Raw genomic sequence first — 22,926 nt, 5'->3', positions numbered from 1 at the left:
TTGTTGCATACATAAAAAAAGTTCTATCCTTCTTTGACACCAATTGGCCGATCATGCCCAGGAGAAAAGCCTCTGGTTTCTTCAGGAAGGTATATTTAAATACCTTTTTTATTTCATTATAGATCATCTCCCAGAAAGCCTTAATCCTTGGGCACGTGCACCAAAGGTGAAAGAATGTACCTTCAGAGGGGGTCTTAAAAATATGTTTTTGGGTGCAACAAATTCAAATATTATTTTTGTGACTGCACAACATTTAGCTTGGTCAGTCTATGCTTATAACATACCCTCCAACATTTATCCAATGAAAATAGGGACACCCTAGGGACGCGGGTGGCGCTGTGGGTAAAACCTCAGCGCCTAGGGCTTGCCGATCGCATGGTCAGCGGTTCGAATCCCTGCAGCGGGGTGAGCTCCCGTCTTTCGGTCCCAGCTCGAAAGCACCCCTAAAGTGCAAGTAGATAAATAGGTACCGCTTTCTAGCGGGAAGGTAAACGGCGTTCCGTGTGCTGCACTGGTGCTGGCTCGCCAGAGCAGCTTCGTCACGCTGGCCACGTGACCCAGAAGTGTCTCCGGACAGTGCTGGCCCCCGGCCTCTTAAGTGAGATGGGCGCACAACCCTAGAGTCAGACACAACTGGCCCGTACGGGCAGGGGTACCTTTACCTTTACCTTTTAGTCAACAACAGCAGCAGCAACAATAAAATAATAATAATAATAATAATAATAATAATAATAATAATAATACCACCTCACCCATCTAACAGGGTTGCCCCAGCCACTATGGGCGGCTTTCAACATATATAAAAAATGTAATAAAAAATTAAAAGTTAAAAAACTTCCCTATACAGGGTTCCCTTCAGGTGTCTTCTAATGGTTGTAGTTACTTATCTCCTTGCCTCAGGGGTCACATAACTCCATTATCCTCCAACATTTCTCTGATGAAAATAGGGACTAAGGAAAAGCGGAACATTTTGGGATCAAATCAGAAACCGGGACGGCTTCTTTAAATCTGGGATCATCCCTGGAAAATAGGGGCACTTGGAGGGTCTGTTATAACTGCAATCATTTTTAAAGATTTCTGTGCAATTTTATGCGCGTTTCACTTACCAAGCAAAACCAAACGGTATTAATTTAACCAAAGTCTCTTTCAAATTCCCTGGTCGCGTTACAACTTTTAAGTGCCCCTCATTTCTGGAAGGCTGAAAAATTCAACACGCCCTATTGAGCAAGCACCTCCGGGCTTTGTACGGCTGCAGCGTTCTGTACATAGGCTAAGAGTCATATTCATCGCTCCATCCACTTTGGCCGCTGTCCTCACCCATCATTGGCATGCAACGCCCCCCATCTCAGAATTAATGTGGCCCCTCTGGGTGAAAAAGAGCCACTCCCTCTGTTTTTAGAGCTCTGCTCCAGACTGATCCAGAAAAGTCAACTGGATCCAGTTTCAGTCTTCTGAATGCTTCCTCTCTTCGCACAGCCGGTTGAGTTAACTGCTTGCACGCTTTGTGGGGGGAGTCCAGCTTACTCGAGTCCCACTGAAAACCGTGTGGTTTGGTTTCTGGGTGTGGGCCGCCGCCACGTACCACTAGCTGAGCAGAGAACAAGCCAATTTTGCTGCTCTGCAACTGGAGCCAACTGACCAGATACCGTACTTTTCGCTCTATAAGATGCACTTTTCCCCTCCTAAAAAGTAAGGGTAAATGTGTGTGCGTCTTATGGAGTGAATGCAGGCGGGAGTCTCTGCTCAGCGCTCCCTTTAAAGAGCCGCATGGAGCATGTGTCTTCAGACCGGGAGAGGCTGCGCCTGGTTATACCATAAACTGCACTGTGATCCTGCTGGCTGCCCTGGCTTCTCGGATTCAGAATATTTTTTTTTCTTGTTTTCCTCTTCCAAAAACTAGGTGCGTCTTATGGTCTGGTGCGTCTTATAGAGCGAAAAATACGGTAGTTGTGGCAAAGGGGAGAAAGGAAAAACCTGGGAGGTGCTCTTGGGAGAAAGACAACTGCCTGGTTCTCTGTAACCTCACTTTTCGCAATGAGGGAACCACTAGAAGGCCCTCAGATCTGGACCTCAGTGTCCGGGCAGAACGATGGGGGTGGACACTCCTTCAGGTATACTGGACCGAGGCCGTTTAGGGCTTTAAAAAGAATAAGCAAACAGAAGGAGGAGGAGGAGGAGGAGGCAGCAGCAGCACTGACAGAAGCTGCTCCAAATGGCAACCAGCTGAGAGAAAGAGGATGCGGAAAAAGCCCAATTATTCCCTTTCAAGCCTGCCTCCAATGCGTCAAGCCATCCCTCCACTCTGATCCCCGGGAGCCCAAAGATGCAAAAAAAGAAATAAGCCGTCTTTGACCTGCAGAGACTGCTGTCTCCACCAGTAATTAAACGCAGACCCCGGTGCAAACATGTGCTTCCAATATCCAGCTGGAGGCGGAAGCGGCAAAAAAAGGAGATACATCTTTTGGGTTGAGGAGGGTGCAGGCTGGCAGAGTCAGACCTGGGTGCAAGGAGGAATCACCCTTTAGATATGGGGCAGGGTGTGGGGAGGTTGAAGGCTCCCTCCCCCTGCCACCAGGCTCCCTCAGATTGGTGGCACAACGCGAGGCACAACAGTCAAAACGCATGCAAATAATTCCACGCAGCCGTTTTGAAAGTGAAATGAGCTTCTCCTGCACAATATCTTTGTGCTCTGACTCCTCCCCATCAATGGGGCGGACGGCTCCATAAACAAACAGGCCTTTTCATCTCCTGGCCGAGAGAGCGGCGGTTTCCTGCCGTGAGGCGCAGGGTGTTTTTAATTCTTATTTTTGCCTTTTCCAGGGTCACAGTTTTACAGAGATGAGAGGCGGTAGACAGATCAGAGGCTGCGCAAGAGCAAACAAGGAGAAAAGAGATCAGGCAGTCTGAAGGGGGGACCCAGATGGCACCCCACCCCTGCTGGGACACCCCGGGGAGGCACCTGAATCAGGGGACTTCACTCTGGGAAACGGCCATAGGTCAGCAGTAGCAGAATTCGGGCTCTCAATTTTCAGCCCCAATATGGCACACATGCTCGCAGTAGGGCTGGGTGATATATTGATACAGTAGTACAGTGGTACCTGGGGTTACATACGCTTCAGGTTACAGACTCTGCTAACCCAGAAATAGTACCTCGGCTTAAGAACTTTGCTTCAGGATGAGAACAGAAATTGTGCGGCAGTGGGAGGCCCCATTAGCTAAAGTGGTGCTTCAGGTTAAGAACAGTTTCAGGTTAAGAACGGACCTCCGGAACAAATTAAGTACGTAACCCGAGGTACCACTGTGGCTTGGTTCTCAAACTCAATCCGTCCCAGAAGTCAGTTCCAAAACCAAGGCATTCCAAAACCAAGGAGCGCTTTCCCACAGAAAGTACTGCAAAACGGATTAATCCGTTCCAGACTTTTAAAAACAACCCCTAAAACAGGAATTTAACATGATTTTTACTATCTAACGAGACCACTGGTCCATAAAATGAAAACGGTAAACAGTGTACTTCAGTCACACAGTCTGGGTTCCACAAAGTCACAAGAACAAAACAAGAAAGAGCCACGAAAACAAAAACACAAAATAAATAGCAAAAACAGAGAGCGTAACACTCAAAACTGAAGTGCGGCACTCAAAGCATAACACTCAAAACAAAGCACGTTCGGCTTCCAATAAAAGTCCGCAAAACAGAACACTTACTTCCGGGTTTGCAGGATTTGGGTTCCAAGTTGTTTGAGTACCAAGGCGTTTGAGAACCAAGGTATCACTGTATATTGGAGAATCACAGACTTGTCGAGTTGGAAGGGGGTCAACTAATCGAAACCCAGCAATGCAGGAATCTTTTGCCCAGGCTGGATCTAGACACATCCAAGAAGCGTTCCAGTTAAACGCATTGCAAACTTCGAGAAATCAGGTTGGCAAGAAAGGATCTCCACAGCGCCATCTGTTGTCACATTGTTAGAATGCATAAACAATGCATAAAGGTAAAGGGACTCCTGACTATTAGGTCCAGTCGTGGCCGACTCTGGGGTTGCGGAGCTCATCTCGCTTTATTGGCCGAGGGAGCCGGCGTACAGCTTCCAGGTCATGTGGCCAGCATGACTAAGCCGCTTCTGGCGAACCACAGCAGCGCACAGAAACACCGTTTACCTTCCCGCCGGAGTGGTACCTATTTATCTACTTGCACTTTGACGTGCTTTCAAACTGCTAGGTTGGCAGGAGCAGGGACCGAGCAACGGGAGCTCACCCCGTTGCGGGGATTCAAACCGCCGACCTTCTGATCGGCAAGTCCTAGGCTCTGTAGTTTAACCCATGGCGCCACAAACAATGCATATAAAGTGCTTTATTCTTTGCCAATGTAGCTGAGTCCCCAGTGTGAGATTCAAACTCACAACCCTGAGGTTAAGAGTCTCATGCTCTACTGACTGAGCTATCGCTCAAAGCAGTTTGAAATCGTGATACCGGTTCCATAGTTTCTGTCCCGAAGACATATTGTGAATCGTGATGTACATGCTTGTGCTATGTAACGACAACGGACACCCCTGTTTCCATCAGAGAAACATTGGAGGGTATGGCAAATTGTGTGTGAGGGAGAATGCCTGGGCTCACAACCTATGTGGAAGCGTTCTTGCCTCTCAGTCCCCAAATGTGTTACAGGCAAACAGCAGTGGTTGGGTGATGAGTAAACTGAGATTTGCGCTGAACATTTACCAAAGCCACACCATCCAAGGCTCAGCACTGAGAAAGAAGATGGGGGGAGTTTTGCCCTGTCACCGGTTGCACCCTGGTTTCTGCCATGAATTTTAAAAATTGGCATTTTCCAGCCTACCCAAAGGATCCATGTTGAAGCGCACAGCAACTTGTTAAACAGGGCAGTTTTAAGCTGGAACTCCTATGAAACAGCTTTCCTTGCATCCGACTGTGACACCAGGCCACAGAGAAGTTAGGCTGGCCTCAACGAGAGCCAGGGCTTTTTCGGCTGTGGCTCCGATCTGGTGGAACGCTCTGTCACAAGAGACTAGGGCCCTGCAGGACTTGACATCTTTCCGCAGGGCCTGCAAGACAGAGCTGTTCCGCCAGGCCTTTGGCCAGGGCAGAGCCTGACTCCCTCCCTCGGCAATTTTCACGGAGCTCTGGCCCAATGGTGGCCAGTGGCTTGAATTTAATTAATTTTATAATAAATGATTTTAGAATGTTGTTTGTGCTGTACTTTTGTACTGTTTTATTGTTGTTAGCCGCCCTGAGCCCGGCTTCGGCTGGGGAGGGCGGGATATAAATAAAATTTATTATTATTATTATTATTATTATTATTATTATTATTATTATTATTTACATCCATTGCAAATTCAGTGTGAGAGAGAACAGGGAGCAAAAGCTGGGGAGAGGCACTGAAGGGTACACACTGGTACCTCAGTTTTCAAACAGCTTAGTTCACGAACAACTTGGAACCCAAACACTGCAAAACTGGAAGTAGGTGTCCCCCTGTGTTTCCTGTTGTGCTGTTAATTTGCACCCCACCATTGTAATTCAAGCCTTCCGTTTCCGATTGCAGTGTTCTGAGGTGATATTTGGAGCTTATATTTGGTGCTTTTTCAGTTAATTTGTTTTTGTGACTGTGTGGATCCCAGTTCAGCTACTGATTGAATGATTGACTGTGTGACTGCAGAAATGGATAAAAGCCCCCCAATCCAAACAACGACTATCATCAGTGCAGGTAAGAAAAATTTTTGATTCTAATTTTTATCATCTACAATACTGTTTTATTCATTTTATAGTACAGTAACATGGATTATTGCTTTCCTTTTATGGATCAATGGTCCCGTTAGATAGAAAAATTCATGTTAAATTGCTGTTTTAGGGGCTGTTTTTAAAAGTCTGGAACGGATGAATCCGTTTTGCATTACTTTCTAAGGGAAAGCACATCTTGGTTTTGGAACGCTTTGGTTTTAGAATGGACTTCCGGAAGGGATTAAGTTTGAGAACCAAGACACCACTGTACTGGCCCTCCAGATGTTTTTGCGACTACAATTCCCATCATCCCTACCACTGGTCCTTTTAGCTAGGGATGATGGGAGTTGTAGTCCCAAAACATATGGAGGGTTAAATTTGGCCATACCTAGCCTAATCCGAGCAACCTCACAGGGCTGTTGTGATGATAAATTAAGTGAAGATGTTGAAGAAATAATTATTTCTGTTGCCCTCAGTTCCTTGACAGAAAGGAGGATAGTGGAATGGAACGATTGATTGAATCAGGGGCAGTCAACCTTTTTATACCTACTGCCCACTAATGCATCTTTCTTGATGGTAAAATTTCCTTACCACCCACTAGTCTTGTGCCATAGAAACCCCTACCACCCACCTAGAATTCTGAAACGCCCACTAGTCGGCAATAGGGACCAGGTTGACAACCGCTGGATTGAATGAATGAACGACATCTGAAGGCAGCCCTGTTTAGGGAAGTTTTTGATGTTTAATGCTGTATTGTGTTTTTAATATTCGGTTGGGAGCCTCCCAGAGTGGCTGTGGAAACCCTGCCAGATGGGTGGGGTATAAATACTGTCATTTGTTGTTGTTGTTTAGTCGTTTAGTCATGTCCGACTCTTCGTGACCCCCTGGACCAGAGCACGCCAGGCACTCCTGTCTTCCACTGCCTCCCGCAGTTTGGTCAGACTCATGTTTGTAGCTTCGAGAACACTGTCCAACCACCTCGTCCTCTGTCGTCCCCTTCTCCTTGTGCCCTCCATCTTTCCCAACATCAGGGTCTTTTCCAGGGAGTCTTCTCTTCTCATGAGGTGGCCAAAGTATTGGAGCCTCAGCTTCACGATCTGACCTTCCAGTGAGCACTCAGGGCTGATTTCCTTAAAGAATGGATCGGTTTGATCTTCTTGCAGTCCATGGGACTCTCAAAAATCTCCTCCAGCATCATAATTCAAAAGCATAAATTCTTCGGCGATCAGCCTTCTTCATGGTCCAGCTCTCACTTCCATACATCACTACTGGGAAAACCATAGCTTTAACTATACGGACCTTTGTTGGCAAGGTGATATCTCTGCTTTTTAAGATGCTATTTAGGTTTGCCATTGCCTTTGTTGCACGAAGCAGGCGTCTTTTAATTTTGTGACTGCTGTCACCATCTGCAGTGATCATGGAGCCCAAGAAAGTAAAATCTCTCACTGCCTCCATTTCTTCCCTTTCTATTTGCCAGGAGGTGATGGGCCCAGTGGCCATGATCTTCGTATTTTTGATGTTGAGCTTCAGACCATATTTTGCGCTCTTTTACCCTCTTTAAAAGGTCCATTAAAATACAGTCATACCTCAGGTTAAAGTCGCTTCGGGTTAAATCTTTTCAGGTTGCGTCCCGCGGCCACCCGGAAGTAACGGAATGGGTTACTTTTGGGTTTCGCCGCTCGCGCAGACGCTCAGAATGACATCATGCGCATGCACAGTGAATCTTGATGCACGCACATGCGGGTTGCGTTCTGCTCATGATGCGAACGGGGCTCCAGAACGAATCCCGTTCGCATCCAGAGGTACCACTGTAATATATTATTATTATTGTTATTATTATTATTGAGATATCGGTAGGAATGGCTGCTATGAAGTTTCCTCCTCCTAATCAGGAGGTGTGTTGAGAACTGTAAAAAGGCACACTTTGCACTCCTTGTGAAGAGAGATAATAAGAATTTAGCACCCTTGAATCTGGCTGTTTGGGGTGCAATAGTGAAGCCCATCTCTCCCATTTTAACTCTGAAGGAAACAGAGTTCAGCTATTGGACATCTGAAGGACGCAGATGTACGTGGAATGCCGCAAAATACGAATAATTCTTTGCCTCCGGATTCACCCCAGAGGTAGAACCAGCAACAAACCAGGTGGGTTTTAATAGAGCATCCGTACAGCTTGATACAGAAATTGCACAAAATGGAAAAAAAGAAAAAAAAAAAAGAAAGTACACAAATTTCTGCTTTGGGGATACATTACTGTTGGTTTTTTTTAAAGCTTTTTTCAGGAGCAATTGAAAAAACTTCCACAGTTCTGCTCCCAACCTCAGAACAGTTTCTGAAGCTTGCAAGGAAGGCTTGTTTTGAAACAACTTCGCAAATTAGCCACCACCACACAAGTCCCTGACACAATTGTTCTGCTTCTTTACACTTATGTCATTCCTGTTCTGAAAAACAGTGATGTCAAGGTGTTTGGAGGGGGCCTCTTTTTTTTGCACTGACGTCATTCCCCTCGCAGCAGTTGCACCCCCGCTCCGTCTCCCGCCCCCCTATTAAAGGCAACAAATTGTATAACTTGGTTAACGGAACTTATTTCTAGACAGGCTCAAGCCCATTTGTACAATAGCTCGCAGCTTTCAAAGTTCCTTTCAGCAGCTGTTATCTCTGCGTGCAGTAACAGGCTGCCATAGCCACAGGATACTATTATGGGATGTGCAGAGCTGCACAGGAAATGAGTCCTTATTTCCCCCAACTGTTGCCGCAACCAACACAAACTTCGGCTCAGAGACGTAGCGCTTGGCGGCCAAATTGCCTCTGCAGGGCTATATTTACGCTACAGCTTAGAGCAGTGGTAGGCAAGGCGTACTGGGCAGGGGCCAGATCACTCCTGCGGAGATCCTCCGAGGGCCGGACACAGTGCGACGCCGGAAATCGTGTCTGTACATGTCCACGGCGCCAGAAATTGCTTCTGCGCACGCCCAGACGCCGAAAATCGTACCTGCATAGAAGCGTTATCCGGCCTCTGTGCATGCACAGAAGCGACTTCCAGCACCGTGAACATGCGCAGAAGTGATTTCTGGCAGCTGGGCATGTGCAGAAGCTATTTCCAGCACCACAGACATGCACAGAAGCAATTTCTGGTGCCTGGGCATGCGCAGAAGCGTTTTCCGGCGCCTGGACATGTGCAGAAGTGATTTCCGGCGCTGCGGACATGCACAGAAGCGATTTCCGGCACCACGGACATGCCCGGAAGCGATTTCCGGCATCTGGGCATGCGCAGAAGCAATTTCTGGTGCCGCGGACATGTGCAGAAGCGATTTCCGGCCTCTGGGCATGCGCAGAAGCGATTTCCGGCACCGCAGACATGCGCAGAAGCGATTTCCGGCGCCGTGGACATACGCAAACGCAATTTCTGGAGTCTCTGCGCCGCACTGCGCCGGTTTAGTGCAGCGTGTGGGGACTCACCGAGCGGGCGGCTCAGTTAAATGGCTTCTGTGGGCCGCTTGTGGCCCATGGGCCACAGGTTGGGGACCCCTGGCTTAGAGGCTACCCCTGCACCATGCATTGAAAGCACATTTACATGACTTTAACAGTCATGGCTCCCTGCTTGCAAAAAAAAAATCCTGGTTCATCACAGAGCTACAATTCCCAGTGCCCTTAAACTACAGTTCTCTGGATTCTTTGGACAGTTAAAGTGGTCCAATTGTTCATCGCAGTGGGCCTTCTCAGTAGTGGCACCCAACAACCTCCCATCAGATGTCAAGGAGATAAATAACTACACGGCAGTTTTTAATGCCTGACGCCTTATTGTGTTTTTATATGTGCTGGAAACCCAGCCAGATTGGCAGGATATATTATAATTATAATTATTACAATGGACGCTTGGGTTGTGAACGCGATCCATGCGGGATGCACGTTCGCAACCTGCAGCACCCGCAACCTGCAGCGGCGCATCTGCGCACATTGTGATTCGGTGCTTCTGCGCATGCGCAAAGCGAGATTTAGCACTTCTGCACATGCGCGACCGCCTGAAACCCAGAAGTAACCCGTTCCAGTACTTCCAGGTTTCGGCAGTCCACAACCGGAAAAAACACAACCTGAAGGGCCTGTAACCCAAAGTATGACTGTATTATTATTATTATGTTTTAGCGCTTTATTATTATTATTAATATCCCGCTGGCAGCCGACCAGAGTGGCTGGGGAAACTCAGCCAGATGGGCAGAATAATAATAATAATAATAATAATAATAATAATAATAATAATAATAATAAATGGAAACTATGTCTTATGAGGAACGCTTGAAGGAGCTGGGTATGTTCAGCCTGGAAAAGAGGAAACTGATAGGAGATATGATAGCCATCTTCAAATATCTTAAGAGCTGTCACGTGGAAGAGGGAACATACCGTATTTTTCGCCCTATAAGACACACCAGACCACAAGACACACCTAGTTTTTGGAGGAGAAAAACAAGATAAAAAATATTCTGAATCTCAGAAGCCAGAACAGCAAGAGGGATCGCTGCACAGAGAAAGCAGCAATCCCTCTTGCTGTTCTGGCTTCTGGGATAGCTGCGCAGCCTGCATTCACTCCATAATACGCACACACATTTCCCCTTACGTTTTAGGAGGGAAAAAGTGAGTCTAATAGAGCAAAATATACGGTACTTGTTTTCTCCTGCTCTGGAGGGTAGGACTCGAACCAATGGCTTCAAGTTTCTGGAAAGGAGATTCCGACTAAACATTCAGAAAAACTTTCTGACAATAAGAGCTGTTCAGCAGTGGAACAGACTCCCATGAGAGGTGATGGACTCTCCTTCCTTGGAGGTTTTTAAGCAGAGGTTGGCTGGCCATCTGTCATGGATGCTTTAGCTGAGATTCCTGCATTTGTGGGGGTTTGGACTAGGTCCTTGAGTCTCTTCCAACTCTATGATGTTAATAATGATGTTTGGTGAGGACCTGTGGGTTCTTAAACAGCAAGTCCAGGTGAACATCAGCTAGCCTTTTCTTTTTCGGAAAACCCGCTAGACCAGGGGTCTGCAACCTTTAAGACAAAAAGAGCCACTTGGACCCGTTTCCGAAGAAAAAACAACAACTGGGAGCCGCAAAACCATTGCGACATTTAAAACAAATATAACACTGCATACATTGTTTCTTAGCCCAATGTTATCCTCGTCATTATAAAAATAACTTTTTTGACACTTTTTAATTATTTTTTGTTTGACCCCTCAGAATTACTCCTCCTCATAGAAATAAACGTTATATTAACAAGTTACCTTTTTTTGAGTGTGTGTTCTTCACTCCCCTTCAAAACAGTAGCTGCAAATTGCAAAGCAATAGCAGCAAATCAGCCAGCAACAAAGACATGCTATATACCGTATTTTTCGCTCCATAGGACGCACTTTTCCCCTCCAAAAATGAAGGGGAAATCTGTGTGCGTCCTATGGTGCGAATGCAGGCTTTCGCTGAAGCCTGGAGAGCGAGAGGCATCGGTGCGCACCGACCCCTCTCGCTCTCCAGGCTTCAGGAAGCTATCCGCAAGCCTTGCAAGCCCGGCGGGAGTTCCCACAGGCTCACAAGGCTTGCGGGCAGCAGCCTGCAGCCCCAGCGAGTGTCCGCAAGCCTTGCGCGCCTGGCGGGAGCTCCCGCCAGGCGCGCGAGGCTTGGGGCGGCAGCCTGTTGCCCGAAGCACAGGGAGCCCTCTGGAGGGCTCCCCGTGCTTCAGGCGAGTGTCTGCAAGCCTTGCGCGCCCGGCAGGAGCTCCCGTCGGGCGCGCAAGGCTTGGGGCGGCAGCCTGTTGCCCGAAGCACAGGGAGCCCTCCGGAGGGCTCCCCGTGCTTCGGGCGAGTGTCTGCAAGCCTTGCGCGCCCAGCAGGAGCTCCCGTCGGGCGCGCGAGGCTTGGGGCGGCAGCCTGCCGCCCGAAGCACGCGGAGCCCTCCGGAGGGCTCCCCGTGCTTCGGGCGAGTGTCTGCAAGCCTTGCGCGCCTGGCAGGAGCTCCCGTCGGGCGCGCGAGGCTTGGGGCGGCAGCCTGCCGCCCGAAGCACAGGGAGCCCTCCGGAGGGCTCCCCGTGCTTCGGGCGAGTGTCTGCAAGCCTTGCGCGCCCGGCAGGAGCTCCCGTCGGGCGCGCGAGGCTTGGGGCGGCAGCCTGTTGCCCAAAGCACAGGGAGCCCTCCGGAGGGCTCCCCGTGCTTCGGGCGAGTGTCTGCATGCCTTGCGCGCCCGGCAGGAGCTCCCGTCGGGCGCGCGAGGCTTGGGGCGGCAGCCTGTTGCCCGAAGCACAGGGAGCCCTCCGGAGGGCTCCCCGTGCTTCGGGCGAGTGTCTGCAAGCCTTGCGCACCCTGCAGGAGCTCCCGCCGGGAGCTGCTGCTGCTGGGAGCCCCCACAACCCCCGAAAGAGGACTCGCTCCAGAGATCCTGGCGGCTCCCAACCCGGGGTCGCTTCACCGCGCGGGGCAACAATGAGTGAAAGGAGGCGCACTAAAAACAATGGCTCACGGGGAAGGCGGGCGCGTGCCGCTCGGCCCTTGGGGAGCCTTCCTGCTGCCGCTGCCCTGCGCCCAACTCGCGAGGAGAGTGGCGCTGCCTTCTGCTCTCCGCCGCCGCCTCACAGATGACAGCGACTGCACGGGAACAAAGGAAAATGCGCCTCCTCCCCTCGCCTCCACCCCGGAGCCGCGGCAAAGGCGTTAAAGAGCCGCATGCGGCTCCGGAGCCGCAGGTTGCCGACCCCTGCGCTAGACGAAAGGGTTTTCCGTTTTGGAGGCGCTTCGCAAAACGAATTCCCCTATGGGGTTGCTTCGCAAGACGAAAAAAATCTTGCACCCCACCGCGGTTTCCCCCCCCGCTTTTTTCGCCCTTTTCTTAAGCCGCTAAGCCGCTTATCAGCTGTTCCGCTGATAAGCCGCTTAACAGCTGATCGCTGGAAGCTGCTTGACAGCTGTAGCGCTAATCCGCTAAGCTGTCAATGGGCTTGCTTCGCAAGACGAAAAAACCGCTAGACGAAGAGAATCGCGGAACGAATTCTTTTCGTCTAGCGAGGCACCACTGTAAAAGACCCATCACAATAACTTTCCTTAGAGGGGTTGTTGGCAAAGGGGGTTTCCAGATGGTCTATAAGATGTTTCTCGTGTTGAACTTGAGCATGGATATCCATGCAGGCGCACATGCGCCAGAATATCAATGGAAACATCCCCCGGGGATCACACAAAGTGAGAAATTAGTAATAGTTGGAATTTATGCACGGAATTTTATAAAACATTAGAAGAATGTTTGAATTCACGGACCAGAAGATAATTCTACTTGGATATACTAATGGGGGTAATCTCCCTAGAAATGGATAGGACAATAAGGAAAACTGAAAATAAGGAAGGGAGACTACCGGTAACCTTTTTTAAATTGGTGGAAAACTTTAATTTGATTGACATATGGAGATTTAAACACCCACTGGACAGAGAATTCACCTTTTTCTCAGAGCCACAATCAGTCTGCCGGAAGAATCAACTTTATATTGACACCCAGTGATTTATTATTGTGGATGAAGAAAACAGGTCACTTTCTGACCACAATACGATACGAAACGGTAATCTTTATTGTCTTTGTCCCATACAGAACAACGAAATTGAAAAAAATCTACACCAGACATTCAAAAACCAACAAGCCTGCTATCCCAGCCTGTGTTAGTGGAACTGAGAGAAGAAGGGAAAACTCCATAGAGGTGGAGATTAAATGAAGGAATTTTGTACAACAAACACCTCACAAAAAGCGGAAAAAACCTTAAGGAACTTTTAAAATTTAATTTAAATCAGGGAACAGACCTGAATGTGGTATGGGACACAAGTTAAAGCACCAATGCGAGGTTTTTTCATACAACAGAATGCTCTTCAGGCGACTTTTAACCTTTTAAAAAAGACACAGGAGCACTGAGCAAAGCATGAGAAGGACCTTGTGCCTGTGAACTTTAAAGAGGAAAAGGAAACAGGCAGGCGTCCCTTTTTGCAACTGATGTGGTACGCGCATACTTTGTGCTTTAGTAATTCAACCCTGAAGGAGCCACGCCAAAGCCGGGTCTGGGATCCGGTAATGAGGGCATCAAAGGTTTTACAGGGGGAGGGGAGAAGGCTTGGAGAAAACTTTGCAAAAAGGAAGCTTTGCCACCCTAAGACCCAAAACTCTTATACTTTATTTAAAAATGGCACCTGTTGAACTAATATGTTGAAACTTGGCACCGCTGATCCACCCAATGGGGTCTGCGAATGCAGGAAAGTTTCAAACCGATCCAGTAAGAATTGGAAGAGGTTCAGCAATATAAAGATGGTCTGTAACAGAGGCTTCCACCTCCCATTTTAAAAATAGCTGGATCATTTATTTACTTCCCATTTTGGTGAAAACTAGTGTGACTCTTATTCAGGCCTCTCAAGGAAAGTAACTGGGTGAAATTTTGAGCAGCGGTTCAATAGTTAAGGTTTTCCTGCTCCGTTAAAGTCTAAGGCAGTAAGTACAGTGGTACCTCGGTTTACAAACTTAATCCGTTCCGGAAGTCCGTTCTTAAACCAAAACCGTTCTTGAACCGAGGTGCGCTTTCCCTAATGAGGCCTCCCGCCACCAGTGCCCTTCCACCTTCTGGATTCCGTTCTTAGACCAGAGTAAAGTTCTCAAACCAAGACACTATCTCCAGTTTTGCAGAGTTTGTAAACCAAATCGTTCTTAAACTGGACTGTTATTAAACCGAGGTACCACTGTACTGGAAAAATAAGTACATAGCTCCGGGTTTGAAGTGAAGATTTTGCCAGGACCACCATGTTTGCGGAGAGAGCGCGTGCAGCGCCTATTCCTTCGGTTATAAAATATGCCAGTGTGGCTTAGTGATCAAATGAGGGCTTGCTAATCTTTTTGGGCCTGAGATCACCTTTGGAAACCTACTCCAGTCTCACTACCAGTGTTATAAACTCAGATATATAAGCTTGGTGCCAAATGGCTCCTTCAACCAGGGTTAAAGTTGCCAAAATGGAATGTCTAGTTGACATTTTGGGGCAAGACAGCTCTAAGATCTTATTTTTCAAATGATGGACTGAATGTGATGGATTCTCAGTTAAAGATCTGGCTGGTTCAGGTGAGAACCTTGAGCTAGGTTAAAGAACTTAAAGAAGCAAAGTCACTTGATCCAGGGACGGTCGACATAGATATTGGCCTATACCGACCTCTTTTTCTGAACGGTGAAACAGACCATTCATAAAGTAAGAATATTCTTCATAACTGTGAGCAGGGCCGTGGGGTGGGGTAAGAGAACCTACAACATTTAATAATAATAATAATAATAATAATAATAATAATAATAATAATAATTTATTATTTATACCCTGCCCACTCTGGGCGGCTCCCAATCTAATGTTAAAAACAGTACAGCATTAAATATTAAAAACTTCCCTAAACAGGGCTGCCTTCAGATGTCTTTTAAAGATAGGATAGCTGCTTATTTCCTTCACATCTGAAGGGAGGGCGGTTCCACAGGGCGGGCGCCACTACCAAGAAGGCCCTCTGCCTGGTTCCCTGTAACCTCACTTCTCACAATGAGGGAACCGCCAGAAGGCCCTAGGTGTCCAGGCTGAACGATGGGGGTGGAGATTTAACTATAAATGTTGTTCACTGCTCCTACTCAGGCAGCACAGAAAAAGCATTTCGGTTCCTGAAATTCCTTCTGATCGTACAGATAAAATAGAACTGATGGAATTCCGCAGGATATGGTATTAGCATGGGGAAACCGTCAGGATCCACTGATCCCCAGATGGTGGAGATATCAGGCACCATCCTGGTGCCCAGATATCTTTACTTGCTCTCAAGTGGCCGATAGATAAAGGCAAAGGGACCCCTGAGTGTTAGGTCCAGCTGTGGCCAACTCTGGGGTGTGGCGCTCATCTCGCTTTATTGGCTGAGGGAGCTGGTGTACAGCTTCCGGGTCATGTGGCCAGCATGACTAAGCCGCTTCTGGCAAACCAGAGCAGCGCACAGAAACGCTGTTTACCTTCCCGCCGGAGTGGTACCTATTTATCTACTTGCACTTTGACATGCTTTAGAACTGCTAGGTGGGCAGGAGCAGGGACCGAGCAACGGGAGCTCACCCCGTCATTGCGGGGATTCGAACCGCCGACCTTCTGATCGGCAAGCCCTAGGCTCTGTGGTTTAACCCACAGCGCCACCCGCATCCCTGGTCAATAGCCAGGTGCAAAATGTGCCTGCTCCTGGGTAATTTCGAACACTGCCTCCTGTATACCCTATTCTCCTTCTGAACCCTATCTGCCTCACGGTGAGTGCAACCCCCATTTCATACACACCATCACAAACGCCCCACTCAGCACAGCCTGCAAATCCCTGCTGCAACCCTAAATGCCTAGCCCACCTGGCAATCTCACACACATAGACCCTTAACAGAACCTGCTATTTTAATAACTCTCCTTCTCAAAAACCAGAAGAATTCATTAAATAAATAAAAACACCCTGCCTTTTAAGACTGGCTACAGTTCCCTCCTGCTGGCACAAGCTCAACAAAAGCAAGAAATGAAAAGCTAAGTTGGGTGCTTTAACAGACCTGCCCTGTGATCAGTCATGACGCTGCTCCATGATCACAAATTGCACTCGCTTCCAACATTGCTTTTCCTTGGCCTTTCAGATGGGGAAGGCAGAGCTCCTGGGACACACAGAGACAAAATACCCTACTTTTCCTGATCCCGTATTGCCCTATTAGAGCCTTATTGTACTGCTAGGGTTCTTTTGATCAGTGAATCATTGTAGTGATGCATCTCAAAAATGTCAAGTACAGTGGTGCCCCGCAAGACGAACGCCTCGCAAGACGAAAAACCCGCTAGACGAAAGGGTTTTTCTGTTTTGGAGGCACTTCGCAAAACGAATTTCCCTATGGGGTTGCTTCACAAGACGAAAAAATCTTGCCCCCCGGCGGGTTTTTTTTTTTTGCTTTTTTCGCCCTTTTCCTAAGCCGCTAAGCCGCTTATCAGCTGTTCTGCTGATAAGCCGCTTAACAGCTGATCGCTGGAAGCCGCTTGACAGCTCTAGCACTAATCCGCTAAGTTGTCAATGGGCTTGCTTCGCAAGACGAAAAAACCGCTAGACGAAGAGAATCGCGGAACGGATTAATTTCGTCTAGCGAGGCACCACTGTACTCATATTTTATCGGGACTAAGGTCCCAGGAATTTAGCCTACTAATTTTGTTGGCAATTGTTCCCTTTCTTCCATAAGCCAGTGATCCAAGTGGTTATCTAGCTTAACTGGAATAACTTTTGTGTTTTTCAGAAAAAAAATGATTATTATTTGTATAAGTCAAATATGCTGGACACAAGCAGCATTTGAAGTTCTCTGCTTTTTCCTTCACTCAGACTACCAATCCCTCAGAAAAGGTCGTAGGAGACCTGGACATATTTTGTAGATACGCTGGGATTACCCCTACATCAGTTTTGGCAAACCTCTGGCCTGGGCATTCGCCAGTTGCCAACTTTTCTCACACTGAAAAAGCACCAAATCTGCAAATTGCCCTGGTCAACAAGCTAAGCTGCTCAGCAGCTTCAAAGGGGGGGGGGTGTCTGGTGTTAAGCCACTTTTAACTGCAATCCCGCCAGACAGAGTTTACCACAGGAGCCCGACGACTTGCCTGAAGCAACATATGTGGTTGAAAACCATATTGCATGCGACTGCGGAGCTCGTGGCGCTAGTACCAGATGTACAGGCTTTGTATTTTGCCAACGGGACCGGCTTCAGTTCAGATTTAGTTGCTGCTGAAAAGTTCAGGAGCTGCTTCGAGAACGCAGCAGAAAAGCTATGAGAAAAGGCGCTAGCGACTTTGCAGTTTGCTGGTTGGTTTAATTGCTTTCTGGAAGATCAAGAAAGAGCAACGAATATTCCAGTTGTGTGGGGTGTGTGTGTGTGTGTGTGAAATGAAGAGTTTTAAAATAATAGCCTTCCTCCAGATAGCTCAGGGCAGTCTACGGTCACATTTTCTCCATGCATTTAAAGCACTTTTACACCACCGTTAGAACCATGAATCTAAGAAATCCTGGGAACTGTAGTTTGAGACGGGTGCTGAGAATTGTGGCTCTGCAAGGGGTAAGCTACTGTAGACAGGATTCTTCAGGGGAGCCATGACTGTAAAAAGTGGTATACAGTAGTACCTCAGGTTACAGGTACAGAAATCGTGCTCCAGTGGCGTGGCAGCAGCGGGAGGCCCCATAAGCTAAAGTGGTGCTTCAGGTTAAGAACAGTTTCAGGTTAAGTACGGACCTCTGGAACGATTTAAGTACTTAACCTGAGGTACCACTGTAAATGTTTTGAACGTATGTGACCTCTGCAGCTTTTTCTAACCAGTTTTATTTTCACAACAACCTTGTGAGTTAGGTTGGACAGACAGATGTTGACCGACTCAAGATCACCGATTGAGTTTTGTGGCAGAATGGGGATGCGAAATTGGGTCTCTTCCAACCCTCTAACCCAACTTCCAGATGTTGTTGGATTGCAACTGCCATAATCCTTGCCCCTAGGCTATGCTGCCTGGGGCTGGTGAGAGTTGTAGTCCAGAGGTCAGCAAAATTTTCCAACAGGGGGCTGGTCCACTGTCCCTCAGACCCTGTGGGGGGCCAAGACTATATTTTTTTGGGGGGAGCACAAATTCCTATGCCCCACAAATAACCCAGAGATGCATTTTAAATAAAAGAACACATTCTACTCATGTAAAAACACACTGATTCCTGGACCGTCCGCGGGCCGGATTTAGAAGGCGATTGGGCTGGATCCGGCCCCTGGCCCTTAGTTTCCCTACCCATGTTGTAGTCTAAACACACCTGGAGAGCAGCGCATTGGGGGGAGACTGATCTAAGGCGTATCACATGGGTCAGAAATGGAGTACAAAAGAAAGTTATAGCAGATGCAACCACACAGACTACGAAAGCAGATGACAGCCATTGAAACGCAGGAAAACAAGGAATAAGTCCATATACAGATGAGAGAGAAGCAAGTCCTTGCTATAGGAGGAGAATCGGGGTGTCTTTACTCTGTGGTTGGAAAAACAGCGTAACCATATATTATTTTTATTTATTTATTAAATTTGCCACTCTTCATCCATGGATCTCAGAGCGCCTCACAAATCATCACACTTCTCATTAGCTAATGGATAACCCTCTAATGAAATAGGTAAAGGTAAAGGTACCCCTGCCCGTACGGGCCAGTCTTGCCAGACTCTGGGGTTGTGCGCCCATCTCACTTAAGAGGCCAGGGGCCAGCGCTGTCCGGAGACACTTCCGGGTCACGTGGCCAGCGTGACATCGCTGCTCTGGCGAGCCAGAGCCGCACACGGAAACGCCGTTTACCTTCCCGCTGGTAAGCGGTCCCTATTTATCTACTTGCACCCGGAGGTGCTTTCGAACTGCTAGGTTGGCAGGCGCTGGGACCGAGCAGCGGGAGCGCACCCCGCTGCAGGGATTCGAACCGCCGACCTTTCGATCGGCAAGTCCTAGGCGCTGAGGCTTTAACCCACAGCGCCACCTGCGTCCCCTACTCTAATGAAATACTGTTCAAGTAATCACCCCAAGATGCTGGGATCAAGTAATCAGCAGGGTTCGATCTGCCTGTGAACAGATAGTGGGCATCTCAAGCTTATATGGCTCCTTGGCCAGAGATTTCTGATCACATTTAATTTCACAAAACTGCTAAGCCTTGCACACTCTACACAGACCACAGTTCACTTGCAACTTAGAAGTCATAGTTGCATCAGTTCTCCCTCTCTCAAGTTGCTGTAGCTTTCCAAGGAACCCAATCATGTACCTCTAGAAGCAGGAAACCGAACGAGGACCACAAAGTTTGAAAGGGAGAAATTGCCGAATGAATACTGCATCATTTCCTCACCCTATTGCCACTTCTCAATAGGTTCCCTTCAGATGAGGAAACATCCCATGCAAGCTTTGGAAGTGCCCAAACACCACAACTGTTTAACCCAGATGTCCATGTTCCACATTAAACACACAAATAAAAATACCAGTGAGCTCAATAATATTGTTTTCTAGGTATACATGTGCAGTTTTGAGGTGCATTTTTGCATGGAGTCTCTTGGGATCATTCGTGGGACAGAAAGTAGGTGCCATTTTTAAAGGCGACTGGAGATCCCAGCCAGGGGTGGCTCTAAGTTGCATCTCCACAAGCCCCATGCAAAGAAGCGTTGTCTGGAACAAAAAAACAAAACAAACAAAAAAAAAAGCACATGTGGTGGTCTCCAAATGCAGCTGCACTCCCAAGTCCCATCAGCTCCAACCAGCCAAGGATGATGGGAGGTGGAGTCCAATAAATATCTGAAGAACCCAGCGGGTCATAGGTTGACACACATGCAAACACATCAAAAGTAAAGGCCCAGTCGTGACCAACTCTGGGGTTGCGGCGCTCATCTCGCTTTATTGACCGAGGGAGCCGGTGTATAGCTTCCGGGTCATGTGGCCAGCCTGACTAAGCCGCTTCTGGCAAACCAGAGCAGCACACGGAAACGCCGTTTACCTTCCCACCGGAGCGGTACCTATTTATCTACTTGCAACTTGACGTGCTTTCGAACTGCTAGGTTGGCAGGAGCAGGGACCGAGCAATGGGAGCTCATCCCGTCATTGCGGGGATTCGAACCGCCGACCTTCTGATCGGCAAGTCCTAGGCTCTGTGGTTTAACCCACAGCGTCACCCGCGTTCCATCAAAAGTACCCCTGTAAAAGGAGAGTCTTTTCTTTCTTTCCTGGTAAAAAGATTTTGGGAGGTCCAACAGCTGCATCACCAGCTTCAGATAGCACCAAAAGCCACAAGTTGTATTTGGATTTTACTTGCACAGTGGTACCTCAGGTTACATATGATTCAGGTTACATATGCTTCAGGTTACAGACTCCGCTAACCCAGAAACAGTGCTTCAGGTTAAGAACTTTGCTTCAGGATAAGAACAGAAATCGTGCTCTGGAGGCGCAGCAGCAGCGGGAGGCCCCATTAGCTAAAGTGGGGCTTCAGGTTAAGAACAGTTTCAGGTTAAGAACGGACCTCCGGAACGAATTAAGTACTCAACCCGAGGTACCACTGTATTACTAATTTCTCACTTTGTGGGATACCCGAGGGATGTTTCCATTGATATTCTGGCGCATGTGCGCTTGCATGGATATCCATGCTCAAGTTCAACATGAAAAACACCTTATAGACCACCTGAGAACAGAAATCGTGCTCCAGTGGCGCGGCAGCAGCAGGAGGCCCCATTAGCTAACGTGGTGCTTCAGGTTAAGAACAGTTTCAGGTTAAGAACGGACCTCCGGAACGAATTAAGTACTCAACCCGAGGTACCACTGTATTACTAATTTCTCACTTTGTGGGATACCCGAGGGATGTTTCCATTGATATTCTGGCGCATGTGCGCTTGCATGGATATCCATGCTCAAGCTCAACATGAAAAACACCTTATAGACCACCTGAGAACAGAAATCGTGCTCCAGTGGCGCGGCAGCAGCAGGAGGCCCCATTAGCTAACGTGGTGCTTCAGGTTAAGAACACTTTCAGGTTAAGAACGGACCTCCAGAACGAATTAAGTACTCAACCCGAGGTACCACTGTATTACTAATTTCTCACTTTGTGGGATACCCGAGGGATGTTTCCATTGATATTCTGGCGCATGTGCGCTTGCATGGATATCCATGCTCAAGCTCAACATGAAAAACACCTTATAGACCACCTGAGAACAGAAATCGTGCTCCAGTGTCGCGGCAGCAGCAGGAGGCCCCATTAGCTAACGTGGTGCTTCAGGTTAAGAACACTTTCAGGTTAAGAACGGACCTCCGGAACGAATTAAGTACTCAACCCGAGGTACCACTGTACTCACAACCACCTTTGCTGGGCAAGAAACCCCGTCCATTTATATAGGACAGGCATTAAAAACCACCTGAACTAAATAAGTACAGTAGTCCACAAGACTGAGAAAAACAAACTAACTATCCCTTTTGATCAACAATGCGCAGAGCCCGAAAGGGAGTTCGACTGTCCCCACAAATGGCAACTTAGGAGAAGATGATTCCTGCAATTGCAGGGGGGCTGGGATAGATGACCCTCGGGGGTCCCTTTCCATCTCCCAGGTGAGCCACGTGGGGCAAGCAAGGCAGCGCCAGCAGCATTCCTTTTGTCCCTCGCGTCGCCCAAGCAGAAGGAGGCGACAAGGGGAAAATCCGTGTCAAGAGACCTCGTCTCTCCTTCCGCACCAGGGAGTCCCGACCCAGGAGCACCCCGATTCCCACTTCGCCCCCCATCGCGGACTGGAAGCGCGCCTCGCAGGTGCTCCGAGGATGCGGGGGAGGACTTAAGCAGGACTTTGATCTCGGGGACGCGCATCCGAGATGGGGGGGGGGCGAAGGGAAAGTATGGCTGGGGAGGCGGTGGAAGGAAGGAAACATCTCCAAGAAAGGCAGCCTGGAAGAGGCGCGGGAGGGGGGCGACGTCCCCGCGTGTTTTTTCCATCTCCCGTGAAGTTGAAGAGGGAAATCCCGGGCGGGTGTCATTCATTCCTGCCCCGATCCTCGTCGGGGGAAAGTGATGGGGTGGGTGGGAGGCGGCAGAGGCGTATTATTAGGGTCCGGATGGGACCCGCCCTAGGACTGGGGTCTGTTGGCTTAGGGCGGCGGGGAGCGCGTCTCGTGGGAACGCGGCGCGTGTTGGCGCGACACGGGTCTTGGGTCCAGCCCCGTCCGTGCAGAGAGGGCGGCAGCAGCCCAGGCTCTCACTCACCCTCCGGGCTCGGGGCAAGGTGCCCCCCGAGGCCGCCAGCGCCCTTTCCAGCTCCAGCTCCGACGCTCGGCCGCCGAGAACACCGGCGCCCGCCACACTCGACGCCGCCGCTGCCTCTGGGTCGGGCTGCCCCGGCCGGAGCCTCCGGAGCCTCCGCAGGGTCATAGCCGGGGGGGCGGAAAGGAAAAGGGGGCGGCGGCGCTGCACGGAGCTATATGGGCTCTTGGAGGAGCGCCGGGGGCGGGGCGCCGCGGAGACCACGCCCTCCTCCCGGCCAGGCCACGCCCTCCCCTCGGCTTCTCTCGCAAGCGGCGCCTCTCCCCGCCCCTTTAGGGGCCGGCGGAGCCACGCCCTTTCCAGTTAGGCCCCGCCCCCACGAGCCCATAGCCGGGAACGTCCCCGCCTTCTTTCCGGAGTAGAATGGG

The 22,926-nt window shown here is 49.0% G+C and overlaps 1 protein-coding gene across 2 annotated transcripts in view; it reads right to left on the bottom strand.

Annotated features, from left to right (window-relative positions):
- The window catches only part of TAMALIN (trafficking regulator and scaffold protein tamalin), a 48,672-nt gene extending 25,963 nt beyond the window's left edge, over positions 1 to 22,709 (bottom strand). The window contains exon 1 of one of the 2 annotated variants that reach the window (XM_083729023.1): positions 22,502 to 22,709. In XM_083729023.1, coding sequence (XP_083585149.1) covers positions 22,502 to 22,666 — 165 coding nt within the window. In that variant the 5' untranslated portion in view covers positions 22,667 to 22,709. Of the gene's footprint in view, positions 1 to 3,702; positions 3,886 to 22,501 lie in introns of those variants that run through there. The other variant, XM_083729022.1, reaches the window with a different exon arrangement.
- Between the last annotated feature and the right edge of the window lie 217 nt (positions 22,710 to 22,926).

The sequence above is a fragment of the Podarcis gaigeae genome (genome assembly GCF_964106915.1).
Source record: "Podarcis gaigeae genome assembly, chromosome: 2".
NCBI classification, from domain to species: Eukaryota; Metazoa; Chordata; class Lepidosauria; order Squamata; family Lacertidae; genus Podarcis; species Podarcis gaigeae.
Note: the sequence above shows the minus strand (reverse complement) of the source record. Positions and strands in the feature narration are given on the sequence as shown.